The sequence below is a fragment of the Mesoplodon densirostris genome, chromosome 9 (assembly GCF_025265405.1).
Source record: "Mesoplodon densirostris isolate mMesDen1 chromosome 9, mMesDen1 primary haplotype, whole genome shotgun sequence".
NCBI classification, from domain to species: Eukaryota; Metazoa; Chordata; class Mammalia; order Artiodactyla; family Ziphiidae; genus Mesoplodon; species Mesoplodon densirostris.
The window spans coordinates 111,091,540-111,109,634 of record NC_082669.1 but is presented as its reverse complement, the minus strand read 5'-3'; the positions used below and the strand labels follow the sequence as shown (position 1 = coordinate 111,109,634).

Below are 18,095 nucleotides of genomic sequence, written 5' to 3'. Positions count from 1 at the left end.
AGACAGTGTTTCTTGCTCTGGGTCGCACATTCAGAGTGTGTTTTATACAACGTATGTTTTAAGTAACACCTGGGAGGTGCTAAATATATATTGAACAGCAATAGTAAAGGGACTTACTCATCTTACGGAAATACTAATAACCTCAGTGGGAGATTGAAATTGATATTAATAACATATGTCTCCAACGAAGTGTACAGAATCCTGCAGAAGTCAAGGAGTATTAGAAGCTACCAGACATTGTGGCACATCCTCCTAAAGCTTCACTTTAGTAAAAAGTTTGAAGGAAATAAAGCTCTTTTTAAAACAGTAAGGGTAGGTCAGACACTGAAATTATAGAGTAAGATGAAAAATTTCATGTGGACTTTCAGATAGAATAGACTTTAAAAAATTTTACCCTTGATTCTGATGTCATATCTCCAGGTCCCCATGTCTGAGTTTATTCTTCTCTGCTATGCGGGACTTTATGAAGTTTTGGAAGTGGGGAAGGAAACTTAAATAAGTGAACAGTTTGTATTTTTAAATATTTGTGGGTTTAGTGCTTCAAGTGATATATAGAGAAAGAAGGAAAAATCTAAGGATTTTTCCAAGTAAATTCTTCAAGGAATTTGCTCCAATGTGTAGATAAGATATCTGCATTTAGCACTGCCAGTCACTATCAGACTTCACAAGTGGTGTAACATTTCCTTATCTGATCACATTCTTTGAATAAAAGCCATCTTTGCAGTAAATGCAAGACTAAACTTCAAAGCAAGACCACAGATGGACATAAATTTCCTATTTTTAATATCTTAATTGATATAGCTTAGTATGTACAAAATAATATATAATAATATATATGTGTTGTAATAATTCAAAGACTTATAATACTTAATTTTTAAATCCATGCAGTCAGAGAATCAGGGACATAGCAGACCACAAACAGTTTTATTGTCCAAGGTCTTTTTAAAGTTTTGTATAATGGCTAGGGTTTTGTAAGATCATATAAACACTGCATCATCATTTAATTGTCTTGCCTCATGGTTATATAAAAGTGTTAATTTGCGGAGGACTGAGGCCACCTTTTACCATTTTTCTGCTTTCTCATTAGTTACCAGTGTTGGCCTCACGGCAGGTTTTTACATACCAATGAATAATAGCAGCTAGCAAATTAATCAATGATCTCCCTGAAGTGCACGTGTTTGGTGAATGTGCCTTCATAGTCCTTGGTTACGAAACTATATTTAAGAAGTCAACAACTTCGTGACAGTTGTGTTACTCTAATTTCATGATCTGAGGATAAAAGTCTTTGTTCAGCAACATTTGAATAGATTCCATACAAATGGAACCCATAGTAAATAAGCAAGTTTGACAGATTCTGTGGAACTAGTAGATATTTCTGTGTTGTGAACAGTTGCTTTAAAATAGAAGGAGGTATTTGATTTGACTTTTAGTTCCTGTTCCAAGTTGATGGCTTGCGTTTTAGAATAAACTAGCCAACTGGAATATTTGCCTTCTCAGTGGGTCTGGTGTGTGCGTGTGTGGTTGCCATAAAGAAAACCATAAAGCCGTACTGCCTGGTCTTGCAGATGCGGCTGTGTACTTTAGTATGTCTGGAGACAATCTTTTGTGGCCAAATACTGGGACACACACAGTAAGTATTAGGGTATACTTCCTAGGACTGTAGGATGGAATATTCGAAACGGGGAGTCTTCCAGGAAACTTGCAATTATGGTTTCCTGTTCCCCAGATGTCCCCATTGTGACTTCTTATTCATTGTTTCCTGTCCTCAACCTGTCTATATTGATTTATCTCCTCCCTCTCATCTGCCTGGTTTGACTTCCCTGGGACGAGGACAATAACCATGCTGGATTTTGTAAAGAAAGGGCACTTTGTGGGCCAAGTCCGTGGCTGTTACGTGCAGAGTGAGGAATGGCAGATAAATTGGATAAACGGGGTCCCCAGTACTGCCTGTGGAGACTCGCGTTCCTGCCCAGAGTGCAGAAGTGAGGTGCTCAGCTCCGAGGACCGCCCTGGGGAGCTGGAAGGCTTGTCTCTTCCAAGTGGTGCCGGGTGAGGATGGGGAACTAGGTGGAGCTCGGGGAGACTTCCTGGCTGTGCCGGCCTCACAGTCACTGGTGCCTGGAGAAGAAGTTCTTGAAGGCGCTGTTGTAGTTCTTGTTGAAGGCCGTGTAGATCAGGGGGTTGAAGAAAGAGTTGGAGTAGCCGAGCCACAGGAAGACGCTCTTCCAGGTGGCGGGGATGTCACAGGAGCACAGCGGGCTGACGAGCTCCGTGGTGAAGAAGGGGATCCAGCAGAGCACAAACACCCCGATGAGGATGCCCACCATTAGGGCGGCTCTCTGCTCCTTCTGTTCTCTCCATGTGGCCCCTTCTGTCTGGAAGGTGACAGTGGCGTGGCGGACGGTGAACACCATATCGGGCTGCTGAGCACAGGCCTTCACCTGGAAAAGGTAAGCAGAGGCTTCAGGAAGAGCCGCCTCTTCACGCTGCTGGGTCTGGGCGGGCTGAGCCTAGACGCGGGTGGACGTGAGTCCCGCACGTCCGCTTCAAGAGAACGTCCTCAGTTGTCCGGTGCAGGGACCGGGCAGCATGTGGGGTCCACCCTCGGCTATGAAAACGTGCTGACAGAGCTGGGTGTTTGCTTACACCTTAGAAATGGAGGGAAAATAGGAACGTCTGCAACAATGCAACGACGATGGAGTCCCTGTTGCCGTCTGTTCAACAGGGAACAACAGAAATAAGCAGGTCATGCAGTGTATGCAATTTATGACCGCGGAACACGAGTAATCAAAGCCTGCTAAATCCTTATCACACCCTGTACACGTGGGACCCAGTATTCCAAAATCTGTAACTTTCTGGGTTTCTGTGAATCCCCTCTAAAAAGTTAGAATTTTCTAGAACTTTTCTTCTGGTATAAGGTTCCTGCTGCTGTGCTTCCAGAACATATTCTACTGTTTGGGACAGTTCACTCACCAGGATGTTTATCTCCCTGTTTATTGTGTGTTCCACCCCCTCCCCCGACTTCTATGGAAAACAGAGGCTCTAAACCCACAGTCCTTCCACCTAGGTTCTCTCAGGTCCTCTGGAAGGCAGGTTCCCACTGAACTACGTTCTCCAGCTTCATTTCACATCCCTTCTCTGAGGGGGTGGAATTCCTGAGAAAGGAAGCTCTTTCCTCAGTTCCAGCCCTATTTTTTAGATCTTTGGGGAACTGGAATAAGGGGTGTCTGATGATGAGGCCCCCTAAATATAAGGAAATTGCAGTGGGCTGATTTGCTAAGTGAGCAAATTAGTTGCTCCAGTCACAACGTGGGACAGTTTCTGGGTCGGTCAGTCATTCACTAGTGGTGAGACTACCCTGACATTAAATCCTCTTCTTCCCAACTCCAGCCTTCTGTGACCCCTGTATGCTTGAAAAGGAGAGTTACCCAGCTTGCGCCCCAGCAGCACACAACCTTTTAGGCAACGGACTACGTCAGAAGGTCTGTCTCTTTAATCTAACCCATGTAACCAGTTCATGGCTACATCTATAAATTGGAGGCAAGAGGAACTAACTTCCCTATTGTATAGAATAACTGAGCTGAAAATAGGAACACTATAATTAAGGGAATGTTAGCTCATGTATGAATTATTAAATTTATGTGATAGCCTTCCTGTCATCTGTTTGAAAAACAGTGAAACCCCAAGCATTATACAATTAAACAGAAGATCGTGAATATTGAAACAAATAGTTCCTTTTTCTGCAACCCTTAAAAGCACATATAAAATAAGAAGTGAAAATTTCTCTCTCCCAGTCTCACCCTGGGATGGAACCATAGTTACCTTTCTTATTTATTAGTGTATATCTGGGAATGCATTTCAGGGAGTTAATTTATAGAAATGCAAACACAGTTTTAGTTTCATTTTTCAGCATAAAGAAAATAGGGAAAACTACCAATTTCCTTAATAAAACTCAATCCCAAAATGGCATCAAGGCAGCCATTTCCTAAAGATCGCAATGGAAGAATAATTCTGGTCCTGACTCTTAAATCCCTAAGAAATTCTCCTTCCTTTCAGACCTTTTTGCTGGTAAGACTGGCCACTCAGGGTTGTGACGCCATTGTGACCACCCGTTAATTCTCTATAGCACACCTGGTGTAAAAGCGGAACATTTAAACCAGACTCAAAGGCCCTGGGGTAAGAGTAGAAATAAATACAGCAACACATAACTAGATATTCTGACTTTTGAGCTATGACACACTCCAGGGAATCTCTCCACCCCTCCCATCCCCGCTCCCTGTCTGCCTTCCCTGTGGTCAGTGCCTTTTCAGGTTGGCTCCAGAAGCCCATGCTTAGTCCTTTAGATACTCAAATTCCAGTTGCAAGACACACTGAGCCCCACGATTGGACTCCCAGTGTAAGACCAGTCTCCTGTGAAGGGTGAGATCCACCCCCGGTGCTACACGTTCTATTTGTAGGAGTTTGCTACTGCATAATGGAAAAAGCTGCAAGGTTTCCATTCTGAGGAGCCGTCTTCTCTCCTAATGATTGACACTGAGAATGTCTTTTGAGACTCTGCTGGTACCTTCAGACACAGTCCTGACCTGTATCCAAAGGGGCTGCCGTATCAGAATGTAGCACAGTACCTCATCATTCGTCCGAGAGACACAGGATCCCAGGGCTGTTTGTTTTCCAGGTGTAGTGTAGGATATGAATATTTCTGTAGCCCAAGTATTATAAGACAGTTTTATGGAAACCCATCACTTCAAATCATGGTCCTCGTAAGGGAATGTGGAGTGCCGTTAAGTGTGGGCCTGCTTGTGCGGGTATTTGGCAGTTGTACTGTGAAATCCTGGATTCTTCCAGTATAATGTACCCAGGTTCTTATGAGCTGTTCCCAAACATAGCATGCGTTCATAGTATCTACAAGAACTTTCCACTGTGTGATAGTTCTAATGTTGCATAAGTGTACTCTTAAAGACTTCCCAGTTACTTTATTCCTAAGCTTGTCTTCAGGATGATTTCTCTCTGTCCGTAGGACCCACAGGCATTCTATCCACGGTCCTTTTCACTGAGTTCTTAGCACAGCAGTTCGGGAACACATTCGTGGGGCCCCTTTCCAGCAAAGAATCTAAATTCATTTTTAACAGTTCTTTTAATGTTCCATGGGGTCTTCTCCCACTTCTTAGAATTCTATTTTGAATTCAAGTTAAACCTTTTTTACTAAATACATTGTTTTTATGGTTTGCTTTGAATAAGGAATTTTCATAGGTTAGAGAACTCTGTGTTTCTCAGAAAACCACACTCTCTATGACCTTGATGAGAAATGTTGAGCATTTTATGGGTCCTTTTCTTGTGTGGCATTCAATACCAACTCACTTGGTGAGAGTGTCATTGGTCTGAAGTGGCTCTTCTGGGACAGCAGAGGCTCAGCTGGGAGGAGGGGCTTTGCTGTTGGGGAGTTTCAGGCTCCCGATGTTGGTAGGTGGTTGATTTGGTTGCTCACCCTATGGCTTTCTGACTTACAGACTCCTTAGCTCTTTGCTCATCGACGATTGCAATAAAGCACTTAATCAAGTCTGGAGAATAGACTCTATTGATTACTCTGTCAATTACTCATCATGGTCATTAGTAGACTCACAGAAAGAGAGGTAATGGGGCAAAAAAGTGAACATTCAAGCCAAATTGTACCTTTCCAATTTATCTTTGAAGTGCTATATCATTTAAAGCACAAACCTCACAATTTAAGATTCACATGAAAAAATTTTCTAAGTGAACACTTAGCCTCACATCTCCAAATAAGTGAATTTCGGGGGGGGGGGACATGTACCTATGAGTTAGACCTCTCATTCTTCCAAAGTGGTTATGTGTTAAATAACTATTTACTGGTCAATCATAGATCTAGCCTGTTCTTCTATTTCCTCAAACTCTTCTGCTTCACCTCCCTGTTAATATCACAGATCATCAATAGATTATCATCAGTAGTGGGTATTGAAATTAAGAGGTGAAGACTCTTACCTTGGAAGTGTGGCTTCAGGTGATTTGCAGGTGAGACCAGGTCATTGTCACAATGTAAGATGTACTGATGAGTCAGGATGTTCAAGCTAGAAATGATCTTACCCATTTAAGGAGGGCTCCACCACGGGCAGAATAAGAACATTCCCACAAACTTAGCAAAAGACCAACTGTTGTGTAGCTGTGGTAACAAAGAGCCTTGCTACTTGTTTAAACCCCTTCAGTGGATCAAGGACAATGCAACTCTGTGAATATACACCTGCAAACCAACCAGTTGGTGTCAGCCCTCACTTCTGAAAGTCAGCCTGTTAGGGCAGGACTCACCCCAATAAGTGCATCTCTGAGCTGCAGTCAACCAACAGCAGTCTCACATAGTAACCCCACTCTGGGGATGTCAGCTCACTGCTCCCCTGAATGTCCTCCAGTCCCTGAACTCAATGCTGTCCCCAATCCCCATAGATGATGGGCATTCTGCTCTGTCAGATGGTGCCTGACAAATGTAGCTTTCTCTTACTATAGTAAGGAGTATTTTTATTTCAGATACTATGTGGTGGTTGTATCATCCTTGGACATCTAGAGAGTCCACTGGGATCATTTTGTGGATCCTCCACAGGGTTCTTGGACTGCAGGTGCATTCACTGTGCCCCAGACTCCAGTTGCCTTTGGATCTGCAGATGTGCATCATTCTCAGTGAGCTGAGTTCCAGCCAGCTCCACTGGGCTCTTCTCACTCTGTGTATTTTGTTATATAAGAATTTGTAACCAAGTGTGTCTTTGAGTAAGATCATTCAGCTTAGGTCTTTGTATCAAGTAACTAGACCTTTGTTTGAGAGGTGCACCATTTGGTAATTGACTTAAATTTTTGTGTAAGGCTATTAGATCTCTTGTCTTGGAGGTATACCATTTAGTGAAAAATTTTATGCCATAATCTACTTACTATATTGTTTTCGCTGTTGTTTGTCTAAATATGCAAAGCTTTGTTTTCATAGGTTTGTTTGTTTTTTGTGCTGGAATACCTTTTTTTTATGTTGAATATAAAAAGGATTGTTCTATAAGGCATTGGCTTGATAAGCTCTAATCCATTCCAAGGCAGATCTGAAGGCTAATGATTTGGGGACTGTTAGACTTATGACCAATTTGTGAAAAAGCAATTGATCAAACTTTGCTTTGGGTTCTTCACAAAACTTAAGTGAGGGCACTTGCTATCTTGTCAATTTATGAAAAAAATGTCACCTTGTCTAGTTGGTATTCCAGCTCATTGGATTGGTGGTCATATGGCCCCTTCTTGGCCTCTGGTCAAGGATCTGAGACACCATTCACAAGCACAAACTGTTGGCCAACTGTAGTGGCCTTTTTCTTGTGTGTCATGGTTTGTCTACGTCAGTCGCAAGCTTCTCCTTTGTGAACTTCTATTTCCTATTTTAAATTGCACTATAATGCTAATTCTTGCACTTCTCTTGATAAATGTGAAAGAATGTTTTTTTACTTAATGAGGAATTTCTGAAAGTCAAAATCAATAAATTAACATATTTAAGATCAACTCTAGAAAAATTAGAAGACAAACACTAAACAGTTGAGAGTCAGCTTCTTTAGTTGTTCTGCTAAGACCTTAAAACAAAATTCTAACTTTAAGTTAGTCTCAGAGATTTTGTAACTTTCCAAAACCTCCCCACCTTGCACATCTACATCTCCCATATTTCTACTCAGCTTTACCTGACCTCCTAAATGAACTATCCTTTCTTCAGGGATTTGCTCAGGAAAAACAAAATCACATTGTAAAATTGTCAGACAAGAAGTCAAATCTATAGAATTTCAATTAAAACCTTGGTCTAGAGCTAAGATACAGGCTGTAATTAAGATTTTTTCTAAACTTCAGGGAGAAGGGCAAAAAATTGCTGTAGAATTTGGACTTTTTAAAGAGTACTGAACAAAATTCTCATTGTCCTGGACTACAGATCAGCAGCAACTAGTTAATTAAAATCGCCCTCAGGTGTGGAAAAGTATTTAAAGCTAGAAGGATAGAAGAGAGAAGAGCTATATAGCCCAGCTGTGGACATTTAAAATATAAAAATATAAAATACATGAAGCAACTTCAGAAGGCTTTCTTTTAAGAGAAGATTAAATAAGGATTCAAAATTATAAACTAAGTATAGAAAATAGACTTCAGAAAACTTTCAAGCAGTATTCTGATGTAAACCCAACAGCTGAAGTATAATCTTGTCCTGTCTTTCTATAAATGGGCTCAAACCTGAATTAGGGAATTTAATAAGAAAAAATAAATTTAAATGTGAAATTGCCAATTTAGAAAATATCCAGTATGGGGCTAGACATTTCCAGATATCCTTAGAAAGTAAACAATACAAGATATGGCTCTCTAGATAAAACATTCAAAAGCACCTCTGTTTTCAAAGATTTGGGAGCCTAGACAAGAACATCTGTAAATATTGTCAGCAGAAGAATCCTTGAAAGAATCAGTGTCCCCTATTGGCTAAAAATCAAAATGACAACTATCTAAAATCTGTCCAGTGAAGTCACTCCAAGGGAGATATTATCACCCAACAACTTCCTGTCCTTCTAAACTTCTAAGGGGAATTGCCTGTAATTACAGATGTACAACAGTACAGCTTTCTTGTTTATATGGGTGTCACCATAACTACCATTATCCCCACAATTATAAAACAATAGATCCTTCACCCTAAAATTTTAAAGTCATCTGAAAAGGAAACATGCAAATCAACTTGTAATAAGTTTTAAAAAATTGAAAACAGAAAAAAATTCTTTAAAAAAATGATTGGTTGTACAGATGCTGAAATAAGATCATGAGAGACAAATTTATGGTGTGGCTATTTAAAGGGCTTAAGGGAAAGTAAACCTTAGTTAATACAAAAATTCAAGCAATGAAAATCTTTAACAATCGTGTGTGCCAACTTGTAACTGATATTTCAGGATCATTATCAGAATACTTTAGTTTCTGTAACACAACTGCAAATTTAATAAGTAGAACCCGCTTCCAGATAAAATGTACTGCCGTCCTTACACATTATCAGATTATAGCTGGTCTGTACATGAAAATGTGTACACTGTATATAATTCAAGACATTACTGAAGAAATAGCAATGATCCTGGAGTCCTTAAGGACAAAAGACACCACAGACAGAAAGATTAATTAGACCAGAATTCATGAGAGTCCAGATTGATTCTTCCTAGGTTATCATGAATGTGCCTTTTTGTACCAATGTGAAAATGCTGGGCCATGCTCCAGGTGGATTACTTCAACCACATGACACCTGTCTAAGAACTATTGCGTATTGAAGCCCCCCCCGTGATTCAGTAATCAAGGCTTTGCCTCCTTGCCTCAGAAATTACAGGCATCAATTAAACTAGTGTCAGCACATCTTCAGAACTTATATTAAGCCTTTGAATCTTATGTTACCATATGTAGTAAATCCCCATTGCTAACTGAAACCAGCCAACATTTTCCTACTGATGGGTTAACTGTGATCCAGTATCTGTTGTCCAGAGCTTTAAATGCTTCTGCACAGCGCTGTTCTGACAGACGGATATGTTGATTGATGTGCAGTCTGAACATCAGATGTCCACAGACGAAACTTCACCTTCAAGGAGAACCAGCAACAGTGGTGAAGATTTGGACAGTCTTGATGGTCTCTCTGGAAGCTTTGGCTGAATGAGACCAAGATCGGGGGATGAGAACTAAACTGAGGGTGGGTCTGAGTGTCCTGCAGCCTGGATCCAGCCTTGAACGTACTGTCGGGCAAGGGCAGCTCCTCTCAGGGGACTTGGTCTTGCAAGCCCTGCCAGTCCCTCACTTCCGAAAGTCAGGCGTCCAGGGATGGACTCACTCCAATAAACTCCCACTGGAGTAACGCCCAGCAAACAAAGCTGCTCATACAGATGAAGTCCACCCACTCAGACCTTGAAAGTCCCCCAGTCCCTTACACCAGCAAGGCATAAATCCAGCTCTGTCTTCATGTCAGCTCTTAAGTAGTGGTTTCATCAGACTTTGTCAAGCGTGCAAGGCCTACCTCTCTTGTGTTTCCTGTTTTCATCTTGGTATCTGACAAGGGTTGGGCTTTCAGTATGTATTTGAATAAAACTCTGCAGATACAGAACAGGGAAGAAGCGTTGTGTTTCCCTAGGTAGCATAGCTAGTTGGTGGTAAAACTGTATTTAGAAACGTTGGCACCTGCTACCACTGAGAAATCAGGAAGCCTGTTTTTTTTGTTGTTGTTGTTTTTTTGCGGTACGCGGGCCTCTCACTGTTGTGGCCTCTCCCGTTGTGGAGCACAGGCTCCGGAGGCGCAGGCTCAGCGGCCATGGCTCACGGGCCCAGCCGCTCCGCGGCATGTGGGATCTTCCCGGACCGGGGCACGAACCCGTGTCCCCTGCATCAGCAGGCGGACTCTCAACCACTGCGCCACCAGGGAAGCCCCAAAGGAAGCCTGGTATTTAATTAACCCTTCACAATAACATGAGGACAGAGGCAGCGCCACATTTTATGCAGAGCCCTGGGTCACTTAGAGGCTTTGCAAAGCCAAGGGACCCATTTTTGAAAGTTATCCGGCAGAGAAAGAGCATGAAACAGTGCTTTGCTTCTGCTCTCTCCGGAGCTGAGCAGTGAAAACCGCTCTTCCTTCCACACTAAGCCCTCTGAGACAGACGTATAATTGCTTTTCCCTTTTAAAGCTGTTTAGTATTAATTATAAATTGTGTTTACCTGGATAAGCGCCCTGGCAGAAGAGGGTCTGTGTAAGGAGGGCCTTGGTGGGCAGCCAGCCTCCTGTTCCTGACCTGGAATTGGGGTGGATGCACACACACATGGACACTCCAGGCAGTTTGGTGGCGCTCTTACCCATCAGCACTCTTTGTCCAGTTTAGAAATCTAACCGGTCAGGGTTTCCCAAATTTGGCACTATTAACATTTTGGTCTGAATAGTTCTCTGTTGTTCAGGCTGTCCTGTGTGTTGTAGTACGTTTAGCAGCACCCTGCTCTCCACATGCTACATGCCATTAGCACCCTGTCGCCAAGTCTTGGTAATCAGAACCATCTCCAGGCATTCCAGGTGTTCCCTGCGGTAGGGGAGGGTAATTTGGGTGAGACTTTTGTTCTAGATAAAAGGACAGGTGCCCTCTGACCCCCTTTTCCTTCTTGTTTCTAGAATGATGCCCTCCCCTTTCTCCCATACCTACACCTCTGGTTCCTCTAAGCTTGACTGACTGGTTATACTTGGAATTAGCTGCTGACTCGAAAAATACAATAGTATTGCAGTGTTCACAGTGCATGTCTCTCTCAATAGACCAGACTCCGCATAGGCAAAGCTGATGTCTTTATCAGTCCTTGACCCCTTGCAGCAAAAAGCCTGCAGTATGTGCTCAGTGCGCTTAACTGAACTTCCTTTGTTGTCCCAGAGCCAGTAACAGAAACGGGTGCCGCGTAGTAGTCTGACCTAACTTAAATGTGTGAATCAGGTTCAAGGGATCACCCTTGGCAATGAGTGTGGTAGGGGGTGGGCAGCCTGCACAGCCGGTGGCTTCATGTGAACCCTTATGGTCCCTGAATCTTGAATCGTAGGGTCAGATTACCAAGAGTGAACAAAAGGCAGGAAAGCGTGGATGGAGAGAAGATGAGAAAAGAGCCCTCACGGGTGCTGTATCAGTTGCCGTACCTTAAATGCCACTTGTAAAGAGCTGGGGAAGTGTCTGCCTTAGCGTTTTAATTTCCTCCTGCAGCTTTAGTCATGTCCCAGGAGGCACGCAAGTGGTCCTCAGCTGCACGGACAGTCTGATCAGGGGTGGGGACAGGCCCAGAAAGTAGCACCACAGGCAGTGGGAGCATATAACAAGGGCAGGCTCTGAGACAGGTGTAAACAGCATCTTTAATCTTGCGTGAGGAGAGGAGGATGCTGAGCACGACAGTAACCCAGGAGATACCACACTTTGCAAAATTAATTGGCAAAGAAAAAAACAGACTGGGTTGAAACACTAACCTGCTCTGCCTGATGTATGGCAGTCTTCCTGCCAAGTCAGATGACCGTCCCTCCCTTCCCACCTCCTCAACACCCCCCACTGTAAATGCAGGAAGCTGCATTTTTCTCTAGTGCAGCCCCAGACACCAACTTCCTCAGGCGTTCTAAAGGATGTTATAGATCCATAGAATTTTCAAGCCTAGTAGGACCCTGCAGAATTCTGTAGTCCAAATCCCTCGTTTTATATATAGGGAAAGAACCCATGAGGGATGACCTGCTCCGTGAATCTGAGCAAGTCAGAGCAGAGTCTGTGATGCTTGCTTTCTCTCTCCCAGCCTACCTCCTTCCCTTCCCCACCAGCCCCCGCCAAAATACTAAGAAATCCCACTTTCTACGGATGTGTGGGGAGATGTGCTGGGGATGAGGCCTGTGCAAATGCAAGCAAAGTATTTTTAAGGCTCACGTTAACACCCACCTCCACAGCTTCGGATACGGGGGAGACGCTGTTGGCCTTCCGGGGGCCCACGCGGAACTTGGCCGCCTTGTAGATCTTCCAGTACACGAAGAGCACCACGCAGAGCGGCAGGTAGAAGGCGCCCACGGTGGAGAACACGGCGTAGGAGGGCTCGCGGCTCACCTGGCACTCCTCGCTGCCCTCCGAGTAGGTCTCCCCCCAGCCGAAGAGCAGCGGGGCCAGGGAGATGACGGCGGAGAGCGCCCAGGTGAGCGTGATCATGACGTTGGAGGTGCGCTTGCGGGCGCGGAGCGTGTACTCCAGGTGACGGGTGATGGACCAGTAGCGGTCCAGCGCGATGGCCGTCACGTTCCAGATGCTGGCCGTGCAGCAGAGCACGTCGCATGCGATCCAAAGCTGGCACAGCCGCCGGCCCAGCTGCCAGCGGCGCCCGGACAGCTCGTGCACCAGGCTGAGCGGCATGACCAGAGCGGCCACCAGCACGTCCGAGATGGCCATGGATGCCACCAGGTTGTGCGGGACGCGATGGAACGTGCGCACGCGGAGAATGGTCGCCAGCACCAGCAGGTTCCAGGCGAGCGTCGCGGCCACCAGGAAGCCCAGCAAGGTGAGGGCGAGCACGCCGAAGACGGAGAGGAGGGGCACACTGGCGCGCGGGTCTTGGGCGTCGAAGCTGCGGTTGGTCTCCAGAGGGGCGGGGGTGGGGAGGGTGAAGCAGGTGAGGTTCGGCGGCAGATCCATGTCTGGGCCAGGAGCCGGGCTCCGCGGTGTGTGGAGGAGGGGCGCTCGGGAGGAGGGCTGGTGACCACTCGGGCCAGTGGCGGGGTTTCTGGAGAGTGTCTGTGGAGCCTTCCCCGACCCCCCGCCAGCGAGCCTCCGTGGGAGACGGTGTGTCGGAGAGGAGAGGAGGGCGCTGGGCTGCGGGCCGCGGCGGCTCTGAAGCCCTCAGGCGCTGGGAGAGCAGAGGCGGGGGGCTGTGACTCGCAGCCGGGGCCCGTCTAAGCTGTCACGTGACCGGGGCTCCTCGCCTCGGCGGAGACAGCAGTCTGGTCGCCCGGAGTCGGGCGTCTCCCAAGTGGAGGAGGAGCTGGGCGCCCCCGGAGCGTGTGGGCGCCGGGAGACGGGCTGGTGCGTCAGAGCGGCAGTTCTCACCGCGCGGCCTCCCTTCCCGCCCGTCGCCCGCGGCGGCAGCGGGCTGCAACCGCAGCTCCGTGCTAGGGAAGCCACGCAGGGACCTGCTTTCTAGGTTCTGCCTTCTGCAGTTCGCCCGCCCCTTCCCCGCCCCGTCTGGGGCTGCGGCTCCGGCTCCGGAGAGCGAATGCTGGCGCGCCCACCCAGACCTGTCTTATGGAGCTGGGGATCCAGCCTACGTAAGGCATCAGCTGATAAGGCCGCCTCGCGCCCGGGGCTCGCGGCGCCAGCGCTGGCGCTGTCCCCGGTGCTGCCGGCTGTCCCCGCCCCAGCGCGCTAGGCTCGGTGCTGTCCATGGTGCTGTCGCTTCTCCCCGAAATGAGTTCCCCTGGTGGAACAAGTTTACCAAAGAACTTTCCTTGAAACGTTCCTCTAGCCACCGCCTACCCACGTCCTTCTAGGGGTGGTCTGGATACCTTGAGCGGGTTCTTAGCTTTCCATAGGTCTTAACCTTTGCTACGTGTGTTCCGAGTTAAGGGTCTAAGATGATTTCGCTGGCTTCTTTTGCTCTGGATGAGTTCAGTGCGTGATTGCATTCTTACACAACACCTGGTCCTTCCCTTCAAGGGTTGTTTTCTTTCCAGGAGAAAAAGCAAGATAGCAGTTGCTGCTGCCCTAGAGGTGGCTGAGGTATTGGAGCTAGAACGTTTAACCCGTTTCCTCCGAGTCACAGAGAAGGTGCACAGTTTCCAGTGCGTTCTGTCACGTTTGCTTCTTGCAAAGGGGAAAGCTGGATACAAGTTGTTAGGAAAGCTCCATCTCACTCGCAAAAAGAGGGGGCACGTTTAACTCTTTCCCCCCCCACACTCACATAACCATACACATATCCACAGTAATTGAGGAAATATCGAAAGTTCCTACCCAGAAGTTGTGACTTTCAGATAGACACATGATATAGCAAGATAAAATAAATTAAAATCAGGAAAGTGAGATGACAGAAAGGAAAGTAAGATGGCACTAAGCTTTCTTTTTTTAAAAGTGCCTACGGTGGGTGTCATGGAATCCTGTACATTTACAAGTGGTTGGCCACAAATTTGGTTGGAAGCTTTTTAGCTATTTGAACATGAGAAAAATGTTTTGTTACAAGATTCCATTTCTAACAGAGTAAAACAAGCATCAGGAGACTGTGCTGAGAGGAGAGAAGCTCCTCCACTGGAACCCAGAGGAGAGGACGCTGTTAGGAGATGTTGAAGAGAATGTTATTCATTAAATAAAGATTGTTCGCAGAGCTGCTTCACCAAGTATCTCTTAAAAACATCTGACAGTGGCTGCTTTGTGCACTGCTACTCTGTGTGGCTCTAGTCAAGGGGCCAACGTGCTCATTTAGAGCACATCCCCTTTTTGGAGTCACGGAACTAATTAGAATGAGATGTAAATGATTGATCCCCTTCTTTCGGAAAAAAAAAAAAAAAAAAAAGGTCTGAACAATTCTGCATTCCGTTTCCGGGGCCCATGACCAGGAGGAATGGATGAGCTGCATTTCTGGTAGTCAGGCCTTGATGATGATATTTCTCAATACAGATCTTGGAAGGCATCATGGGCTTGATGTTATATCCCATGCCCCCCACCCCACCCCGCCCTGCAGCACTGCCTGGCACAGCTGTCTGTACTGATAGTGAAGTGAGTAGCTGTCCAATAAGGGACCGAGCCGGGGATAACTGAGGATACTGTGTGCAGATCAGAGCATCATAAACTTAAGAACTGAATGGAATGTTCTAACAAAGAAGAGATCCAATGGAGTATTTCCAGAAGAACCAAATTCTGTTGAGAAATTCTGGTTTATCTTCTTATACAGACACAAAGGAAAAATCAGAGCATTTCAGCTTTTTAATCCTAAAGCATGGTCACACTTTCAGCTTGAAAAATGCAAACAGGTGTAAAACTCGCATCTGCCATAAAGCACCTCTGAAATGCCAGTTTTGAGGAAAGCATTTTCTTGTTTACCACCTATAGGCTGAACTGTATCCCTTCTCTCTTAAAACTCACGTGTTGAAGTCCTGACCTCCAGTACCTCAGAATGTGACTGTATTTGGAAATAAGACCTTCAAAGAGATGATTAAGTTAAAAGGAGGCTGTTAGAGTGGCCCCAATTGAACCTGACTGGTGTTCTTACAGGAAGAGGAAATTGGACACAGAGAGACACCAAGGATGTGCACGCACAGAGGAGAGACAACGTGAGAGCACAGCAAAAAGGGGGCCATCTAGAGCCAAGGGGGAGACCGCAGGGGAAACCGCCCTTGCTGACACCTTGCTTTTGGACTTCCAGCCTCCTGAACTGTGAAACTGAAAGTCAGTTTCTGTGGCTTAAGCCACTGCATGGTATTTTGATATGGCTGCTCTGGCAGATGAATACACCATCCAGCAAAAGATGCAACCAGATAACTAAAGAAGGTGACATGCTGTGTGGCGGTTTTACAGACATACTAACAAATTGTGAGATACCTACTAAAACATGTCTTTATAAAACGTAGTTTGTGGCCATTCTAGCAGTAATTAGATTGCAGGCTCAATTGTGTATTGAAGTTACTTACAGTTTGTGATTAAGCCAAATAAGCATATGGAAAACTGCTTATTTTAACATTTTCTCATTTTCTTAGTGGGAAAGTATGCATCTGTTTCATTCAAGTAGGAGCTGATTCTTAACTAAAAGTTTGAAAGTAAGAAAAAATTGGAAACACAGAACAGAACCTTATTTTACCCCACTTGCAAGGATCTGATGGGTAAGATTATTCCTACCACAATTTTATGAAATCAATAACTCGTTAAAAGGTCATTCTTATTATACAAAATCTGTATTATATACCAGGCATTAAATAAGTGTCCCTGTATGATCAGACCACAAAATTTTTGTGAGAAATTGTTATCCCTATTTTATAATTGAGGAAACTGAACCTTGGAGATAAAGTAACTTGCCCCCAAATCACATAGTATTTGAACCCGAGTGTGACTACAGCCTGTGCTCTTAATCAGTATGTTTTACTAAACTAATCTAATAATCAGGATTTCAAAATAGTTGCAAGCTAAACCCCTGTCTTAGTTGGTTCAGGCTGCTGTAACAAAATACCGTAGACTTTGGGGCTTAAACAACAGGAATTTATTTGCTCATAGCTGTAGAGTGTGGACATTTGAGACCAGCCTGGTGAGATTCTGATGAGAGAGGTTCTGATGAGAGAGAGAGAGGGAGAGAGAGGGAGAGAGGGAGGTCTTTCTCTGATAAGGCCACAGTCCTACTGGATAAGGGCCCCGCACTTATGACCACCTTTAATCTTCAAAGTATTCTATGTCCAGATAACAGCCACATTGGGGGTTAAGGCTTCAACATACGAATTTTGATGTGTAAGGGGGTACAGTTCAGTCCATTTGCAGTCCTAAAAGACCAGTTACTGATAAGGGAATGAGCCAAACAATTTACAGAACTCAAGGTGATTTTCCCAATTTTCCCGAAGGTGGTAGAAGATAAGAATAGCTGGAAAAGCCTTTCCTAATATTGATCTTCTCTATATGCCAGACAATGGCCAGAAAAATCCAGGCTTGCTGTTTTGTCAAGAAGAAAACAGAATTGTATTATGGATGGAATGACTAGTGTGCATTCCAGCTACAACTTAAGACATGGTGGTCCCCACACTGTTTTTAAAAATTGCTTACCCCTATTTATATATAAAAAGTCTGTTTTCTTGTCCATTTAACTCATTTCAGAGTAGAAAACAACCGTACGTCACAGTGCACTGAAAGGTAAAGAAGGGGAGTGTACTGTCAACCGGGGGGAAATCCTGCTTTCACTGAGGATATCTTAAGCTCTATACACACTGTGTGATTAACACAGAAGAGTATGCTAGTCACAGTCTAGACTAAATGTGATAAAGTGGCATTTTTTTCCTTTTTCAAAGGATGAAAATATACAAATAGAAGTTATTTTCAGCTGAAACCCCCGTTGAGTGCCTTGCCCACACCTATGCACACGTCCTAGTTCGGGACTCTGTGGCTCCAGCAGCTGGAGCAGTACACAGGGACTTGGTTAGAGTGAGCGCAGTGTGGCCAGGGGTCATCACTCAGCACAGCTCCAGGGTAGTAAATCCCCTGCTGCACTCTCTCAGCTTGAGCACACAGTGTTTTGGCCCCTAAGTCCACGTCTTCCTGAATCTGCAGAAACATTTGACTGCGTGAACTGGTCAAATGATCCCAGTCAGCCATAGGCAATTCATTAGGCTGAACAATTTCTCGGTCAGAAAACTTTCCTTGTTATTTTCCTATCACACTCAGCAAAGAGCCTGAAATACATTAGACTCCATAAATATTTGCTGAAAGAGGAAAAAAAGTTTTTTTAATTATCTCGTGAGTAAACTACTGATTTTGGCTTAAACATGGGCAGGATATCTGAGCAGAAGCATTGTAATGTAGAAATTAAGTTAACCTTTTTCGTGGGAACCTCAGAACAGTGATGCTTTACATTTT

General features: G+C 44.9%; 1 protein-coding gene across 1 annotated transcript; it reads right to left on the bottom strand.

Moving 5' to 3' along the window:
• Positions 1-2,108: 2,108 nt before the first annotated feature.
• Positions 2,109-13,193, bottom strand: HTR5A (5-hydroxytryptamine receptor 5A). Its single transcript, XM_060108745.1, has 2 exons — positions 12,453-13,193; positions 2,109-2,441 (listed from the first exon to the last, which is right to left on the bottom strand). The coding sequence occupies exons 1-2, from the start codon at positions 13,191-13,193 to the stop codon at positions 2,109-2,111; spliced, it is 1,074 nt and encodes a 357-aa protein (XP_059964728.1).
• Between the last annotated feature and the right edge of the window lie 4,902 nt (positions 13,194-18,095).